General features: G+C 36.1%; 1 protein-coding gene across 1 annotated transcript; it reads left to right on the forward strand.

The window, feature by feature from the left end:
- Positions 1-2,854: 2,854 nt before the first annotated feature.
- On the forward strand, positions 2,855-3,283 carry LOC148938778 (actin depolymerizing venom protein gelsolin 1-like). The gene has a single exon (XM_089107542.1). The coding sequence runs from the start codon at positions 2,855-2,857 to the stop codon at positions 3,281-3,283; it is 429 nt and encodes a 142-aa protein (XP_088963668.1).
- The last annotated feature ends 4,850 nt before the right edge of the window (positions 3,284-8,133 follow it).

The raw sequence follows: 8,133 nt of genomic DNA on the forward strand, positions 1-8,133 counted from the left end.
CCGATAAAGATGTATACAAAATTTGTGTCTGTTTTTGCAAGCTGAATTTGTCGAACAACTCACACATTGAATCCCTATAGTTACTGAATAGTATTACCTCTGACAACTATAAGGGTGAAATCTAATTTATATTTTAAGATTAATTTTACTATACAGTGAAAGTATAAAAACCATTAAATTTTAATTGTGGATGTAAATCCACTCAAAGTTTAAGTGTAGAGCCAATAGACTTTAAAAAGGAAACAATTGACATTTCTGAGCCTTTTTTGGTGGCACATATCCGCCATGATTTTTGCAGTTCCACCATGCCTAGGGCGTGGTGGAACGGGGCTCGTCCCATCTGGTCTAAATGATTTCTGAAAATGTACGCACCTAGTATGAAACATGGCTTTATTCTGCCAACAGGAAATACTGAATTCTCCCTAATAATATGATGCCAAACAATTCAATGAACCTGTCTAAGCCCAGTGTATTTGATAAGATAATATTTTATTTCAAAATCTATTGGGCAATAGCAACACAAACCCACAATAACAAAACAAAAAAAACGCAAGTTCTACGAATAAAAAACACAACTCCAGTTTATAAAATAATTTTCCACTTCCAACAACTTTTGTAAAGAATTTGAACATCTAAAACCTGAGAAATTTTTCCGCAAGACATAATTCTCTAAGTTTAGCCTCTGTACAAGGGAAAATACACAACTGTTTTAGGGCCAAGACACATATGGATTTTTATGGTGTGATACCGATATAATTTACCAATATATTCCCCTTTGGATAAAAAGCCTTACCTAGTATAAACTGCAAAATCTGCCCATATTCATATTCCTATGTTTCTCCCTGTTCTATTACACACTAAAGAACGACCTCAATAATTTACTGTGGATTCCAAATAATGCAAAAAAAATTATTGTGTTGGTGCTGCAAGTCCAACTTCTCCCCTCCCCACTTAGCGAAACACCTCTCCACTCCCCCCCTCGTTAGCTACACCCCTGACTGGATATCATGGTTTTAATCAGTTGAATAATGGATCTTTTACCCACACAAGTGAACATTTATTAAACAAAATTGTATGGTTTATTGTATTCTTTTTAGTTGTTTTGGTAGAAATTGTACGTTCTTGAACTCACCATGCATTTCGAATATTGATGCACCAAGTGTGTTTTGACTTGTAGGTGTTGACATTATTGACAAATTCACAAGTATTGACAAAAAATTACTTTGACTTCATTTGACTCACCCTTGCTGCTCTCTGCACCATGGTCAGAATTAGCTGATGACTTTGTTTCCAAAGACTGGAAAAGCAAAAACTACCATTAAAAATCTGGCACCATTTTCTGGATAAGTTGCGCACAAAAAAAATCGGCCGATATCTGGTATTTTTTTTCCGGTTATCTGATGACACTGACCCCAATATCGGCCCAATATATCGGCTGGCCGATTTATCGGTCAGTCTTTAAACTGTTTAGTAGCACCTATATTCTTCTCGCATAAATTAGTCGACATTGACTCGCAGACATCTGTCTATCATTTTTCAAACCTCTAGATACGTGGACTTAAAAAAGCTGAACCCTTGTTAACCTGGTTGGATTCTCCGAAAGTTTCAACATTTTTAAAAATCTAACACTCCTGGAAAAAAAAAACTGCTACAAAAAATCCACTTGCATTACCCCGGAGCTAAATGTATTCCTTAGGCTCAAAATTTTCTTAAAATGTACTAGCTGAACTGTATCGCACTTAGTCATTTTGGCAAAACCTTAAGCTTCTGACCCATAAAGCAGACTTGAAACTTTTTTTATCTGAAACAGCCTTTTTTGAATTTTCAAATCAACTACCTGACCTAATTTACTTCTCAATAGGATATTTATTTGCCTATTAACATTTCGATTACAATCTTCTAAATGCTAAACACAATCTTCTAAACACATAATGGTAGTTTAATTAGAACAGGAAGCTTTTTACAAAATGCTAAAATTTTTAACATGAAGCTTGAACAGTGTTGAGGAGGGGAGGAGGGGGGGGGAGCCTTTCACATACGGAATAATTTCTGTTCGTTTTGAATTTTAATGTTGCTCCTAACTTTCTGTCGAAAAAAATTGATGTTTTCATTTTTTAATTGGAACAAGGACTTACTGCGTCTTGACACATACCTGAAAAAGTGAAAATTCTATTCGAAATATGGCTTCTTAGGCGTGTAGTTTCTATTAATCTTTAATTTAAACAATGTATTTACTTTAATTCAGATAATGAAAAGCAGGATAATGTCAAAGTATATATTTCAAGCATTCAAAAAACGACAATTAAGCGTAAAAATTTCCATTTTGTGACTTTTTACGTCTTAACCATCTCACAACCCTGTTTTTTGTCTTGAAAAACTTTATTTTTCCTGGGTAGCAGAAAAATCCTTTTAATTTATAGCATGTTTAGGCATAAAAATGTTTTATGTTTTTCCTGACTATCTTTCTTTATTTCATTACGCTATTCATGATATACGCTACTGATGATACAATTCTTATTTAACTTTGTAACAGAAGTTATATGCACAGAAAAATTACATAAAACACCAGTTAAATAAGGTGAATCAGCATATTCCACAGCAAAACATTTGCCAAATTAAACTTGTGTTGCAAGGGTGTGGCTGTAAGATTGATGTGGATGATTTAGAAAAGAACATGTTCGGCTTTCGTCCCTCTACGTTTCAAAATAATGTAACTGTTTGATAAAAATTTATATTATTTTTATAAAAGTTCAATATCATAGCTCTTCAGTTTTTACTTGCTAAAATTTTTTACTTGCAGTTGCGTTTGAGAAATTGGAGGTATAGGTATAAGTTGGAGGTGTTGGCTTCAAAAATGGCAGTTGACCCGGCAAACTCAGTAATCAAAGGGAAGCAAACATGCTTCCATGTGTGGCGCATTGAGAGAATGATTGTTGTACCAGTTTCAAAACAAGATTATGGGAAATTTTACGATGGCAACTCATATATCATCTATTCGGCCTCAGAAGAGGGCCAAGAAGCCGGAGCAAATATAGATGTTAGAGACATAGATGGACATGTTGACGAAGAAATCCATTTTTGGCTGGGCGACAAATCATCAACTGATGAGCAAGGTGTTGCAGCTTTCAAAGCCACAGAACTTAAAAATTTACTGGACAAATCACCTAGGGTGATCAAAGAAGAAGAAGGGAAAGAAACAGCCGAGTTTAAGGGATATTTTGGAAATTCTATGAGGATCATTAAAGGCGGTGTCCCGTCAGGGTTAAAAAAACGTATGAATTGAAAACAAGTGTTTGAATCGTTTAGTAGTTATCTTTTTCGTACAGTAAGCCAAAGAAAAGGAATTAATAAATAAAGTTTTACCTTAAAAAAAAAAGTCTTGATCGAGAGTTCGTTGTGTAAACACCTTGTCTTTGGATATTAACCTTTTAATAAAGTAAGATTTCAACCTGTGCAATTCCTTTTAGACATTTATAATCGGCTTATTTTATTTACTTGTTAATGTCATTTTTGCTGCCTGAACTTAAATTCTCTTGGGACCTACCTAATTAGTACAGAGACTCAGACAGTAAGATTTAATTATATTAGAGGTGGAAAGTGCGCCCGAATTTTACAATACAGTGTTGCCACCTTCTTTACTGATTGAAAATAAGCCAAAATTCAAAAGTAGTTTCCGGAACTGAACAGGCAATATAAATGTGACAGGAGAGAAGTTAGCAGAAGAGGGGTGAGAGAGTTGTCTGCAAGAGCCATGGTACCCACCGAGCTTGCCCCTTAAATTGCTGGGACAAGGTAGACAGCCTTCAACACTTCCCTTACTTCTCTCGTAAGTAACGACCTGCCTGACCTTGGACTGTGATTTCGGATATGCCTGCGTGATTTGTCGTGGCGATGGAAGATTATCGGTATACATATTCGCCGGTACTGAACTTTGTTGAAACATGCATAAGGCATCAGGATATTACGAAAGATTCAGTAATCAGCACTGGAGTCGCGTTCTATACTCATGAACAAATTCGTGAAGCGCATGACGAATTGATTAATATTGTGGATGCATACAATGAAAATGGGAACTTCCTGGGAGGGTGTAAAAAGGGAGGCTTTGAATAGATTTTGATAGAGGAGGAGCGTGCGTAGTTGTGTTGGCCTCAGGCAGCTTGGTGCTGCGGTGAGTTGTTATTAGTAGAAGTAGTAGTTTATGAAAAGAGATGGGGAATTCCATACAATGAATTAGTAAGAGTCAGTTGTTAGACAATGGTTAGAAAGTAATGAAAAAACGTTATAGTTTATAGCTGGACGATTAACGGGGAAACGGTCACAATTTCGAAAAAGAGACGGTTGACAATGGTCTAAGGCAATGGTCGGCAAACTTATTAGCCAAATATGAACATTTATAACAATTTTTAGAGAATTTGGAGCCAACTCTGCTTGTTCAGTAATATTATTTTGCACTAAATAAGTAGTGCACTAAATAAAACTATATTTTATACTTATTAAATATTTATTAATGCGAACAATCAAAAGAATCAGCTTATTATGCTTATTCCAAATATATAAGCTTCGTCAAATATATAAGTTTAGAATTACCCATCAAAAGTTACGAGCCTGAGAAAATTTCCGAATTTTTTAAATAGGGAGAAACACCCCCTAAAATTAAAGGAATCTTAATAAAAATCACGCCATCATATTCAGAATACCAGAGAACCCTACTGCAGAAGTTCCAAACTCCTATTTGCAAAAATATGAAATTTTGCTATTTTTGCCAGAAGATAGATCACGGACGCGTGTTTGTTTTTCTGTTTATTTTTCAGGGGTGATTGTATCAAAATAATGGTCCTAGACGATCGTGAGAAGGTGCATTCGAACGGAATTTATAAGTTTTTTTCCCCTTTTAAGTGACCAAAAAGATTGGAGTGCAACTGGGCCCCCTCCCACGCCCATTTGTTCCCAAAAATTATCTGATCAAAATTTTCTGAGATGGCCATAAAGTTCAGTAGCCTATAGTTGAAAGATCAAATAATTATGTATTTAGATGTAAATGAACTCCCACAGTCCGTGGGGAGAGGCCTGTAAGTTATGAAATTCGTCCATTGCTTTACGCATAGTATTTATTATTGGGAAGTATACAGACAATTTTTTTTTTTTTTGGGGGGGGGGGCTTGGGGTGGATTTCTATAGGAAGAATCTTCCTTGGGGAGTGAAATCTCTGGGGGGGTGGATATTAAAGGGGAAATGTTACACCGGGGGGATTTGACAGAATTACTATACGAAAGTCTTTTTAATTGTCTTATATTCTCTTTATCAAATTTTTCATGTAGAGATGTTCCAGGGGAATCATCCAGGGGCTTTTTTCGCGTGTTTTGTTTTCTGGGAAATAATTTCCACAGAAGGGGCATTTCCGGAGTGATCAGGAAACCGATCAGAGATTAAATGCTTACTTAAATAAACGGATGTTAAGGTGAATTTTTTAGGCTGACTCTTTCGCAAATACTTTTACAGGGAGGGGAATTCTCAACAAGGATGGAACTTTCTGGAGGAATTTGACGGGGGGAGGGGAGGGAGCTTCACGTTGGATGAAATTTCTACGGAGGAGTTTTCCGTGAGGGGAGGGGTATATTCCATAGAGGGTGAGCCAGATTTACCGGCATAATTTGAAAACTAACAGAAATTATTCCATATATGAAGAGTTCAGACCTCCTCAATACTTTGCTCCTTACGCTAAAGTTTGACTGTTTGTCCCAATCTTTAAGAGCGTCTACTGAAACACAAGGGGCGTTTAATTAGAATACGCAGCTTTTTAAAAAATGCTAACAGCTTTAACGTAAAGACCGAGGTATTGAGAAGGGGGCAACCCTTCATATACGGAATAAATCTGTAAAAATTAATATGCAAATTTAGTTTATTTTTTTCATGTAGGCTACGGTGAGCAAAATTTGAACCTGCATTAGTCGAAAACCGCTCAGAAATTAAATAAAAACAAACAAGTTTTTTTTCCTGAAAGTAAAGAGCGAAATTAAAACTTAAAACGAAAAAAAATTATTCCGTATATGAAAGGGGCTGTCCCCTTCTCAACGCCTCGCTCTTTACGCTAAACTTTTTACTGTTTTAAAAAGTAGAGTTGTGACAAAGAGTCAAACTTTAGCGTAAAGAGCGACACGTCGAGGAGGGGACAGTCCCTTTCATATACGGAATAATTTCTGTTCGTTTTCAGTTTTATTTGCTCCTTACTTTCAGTTAAAAAAAAACCTGTTTCTTTTTATTTAAGATATACAGGACCGAAAAGGCTAGGAACGGCAAACGCGAGCTATTTCAGCTGATCGTAAGAGTCACGAATGCTATTTCAAGCGTTGAAACTGCTCATGCCTTCCTTCTCCAGGTCACTATAAGCAGACCACTTGTGTTGTGAACTAAGATCACATTTTTCTTCTTCTCCACCATTTCCCATTCAACACAGAGACGTTCGAATTTATTGTGCCATATCGCCTTGTTTTTTTTTTAAATCCAGCAGCTGTATTTCAAAGCTACCAATGCCAATTTCAAAGTAGAAAATTCTAACTCGGTTATCATTGCATTAAGAGGATTTTTGACCAATACTAAAGTTGTTCTGCTGTTTTAAATTCCTGAAACCTGCTGACAAATGCTTCCCATATATTTGAAATTATTGTTTTAAAATGGTGTTTATGCATAGAAGAATCATTTTCTTGGCAATGCTTCAGCAGGCTCGAAAATTATGACAGAAATTATGACGTCCGCGGCAGAAGAATAAGATTTGAACCAATAACGACGATTTGTTTTCTTCAACACTTATCAAAAGTCCTTCACTAGCTGATCAAAGTATATGATGTAGATTTAAAAAAAAAAAAATCCTTATTTGATACATCTATTTGAAATTTTCGTGGTGTTGGGAAAAGAAAAACTAAATTTATTAGAAAAAAACAAGAGACAAGCTATACACAAGTAGTAGCTCATTAAGCTCTAGGGAGCCTGTGCGGCTGAAATACGCCACAAATTCCCTCCCCCGTAAAACAACCAAGTAACACGAACAAACACACACAGAGTTATATAACTAAACCATCAGCGTTGAACACTTCAGTATTGTGGTAGTATACCTTCCAAAAACCTCAAATAAGAACTAGGAACTGTGAGACAAGGGAGGGAGTGGTAAGTAACAATCCTGTGTTATGCTGTGGTCATCTTCAAAGATGATGGGTCGCCCTCTATTGCAGGTGGGTGGATCTGATATTTACTCTCAATGTATTTGAGGGTAGGGGTAATCCAGTTACATGTCCGTTACAGTGAGAGACATACAACTAAGATGGGGGTGTTTCACTGAGGTCATCATTTGAGCCGAGAGGTTAAAAACTTGTGCTAATGCGTCATACACTCAAAATTCATAAAGCACGTTCATCTTCAAGAGGGAAAGATTAGGCAACTGTGCTAATCTATTTATCTTTCATTTCTTTCCAATACATTCGAGGTAAGAAAATATGCCTTCGTACAAATAACTTCTCAACGATTATAAATGACAATGCGACGCTATAGCGTCTTGGTTTTATTCATAAAAAATTTATTTGGAGAGGACCTTTAAGGAACGTTTTCTTCTTCGGATACAACGTTGAAAAGTTTCGAGGTAGCCTACTGACTACTACAGCATCTAATCGATGGCAAAGAAAAAGTATTACTCACGCAAAATTTTTGTCGACGAAGTTGACCAAAGATTAAGCAGCGAAAACAATGTTGACTTCAACTCAGCTCCAAGACTGAGGATCAAAAATTAAAGTAAAAGCAAGGAGTTCCGGCTCCATAAAATGAAAACCCACAAAAACAAATAACATATTTACAATTTATAGCTTAGAGTTGAGACAACTTACCAGACTTGATGTGGGAGAGCCTTCAATTTTAGTATCCATAGCAATAGCCTTTTTAAGTTTCTCCGTTAAAACATACTGCTCCAGCACTATATAGCTACTAATTATTTCCTGAATACAATGGTTTAAACTTGTACGACCACGTAGCATGGATTCCAACCGGCCATTGTTTTTCTGTGAATATATGAGATGAGAATTATTTTAGAAGCGTGAGCGCACCAAGCGAAAAGATTAGCAGAAAGAATCAAAGAAATTTTAAAGAGGG

This window comes from Artemia sp. Qi Xiang Cuo, unplaced genomic scaffold (assembly GCF_049724085.1).
Source record: "Artemia sp. Qi Xiang Cuo unplaced genomic scaffold, ASM4972408v1 HiC_scaffold_2778, whole genome shotgun sequence".
NCBI classification, from domain to species: domain Eukaryota; kingdom Metazoa; phylum Arthropoda; class Branchiopoda; order Anostraca; family Artemiidae; genus Artemia; species Artemia sp. Qi Xiang Cuo.

What these genes read in the sequence shown, in the direction of transcription:
- LOC148938778 (XM_089107542.1), top strand. Translation starts at nt 2,855, where the DNA reads ATGGCAGTTGACCCGGCAAACTCAGTAATCAAAGGGAAGCAAACATGC.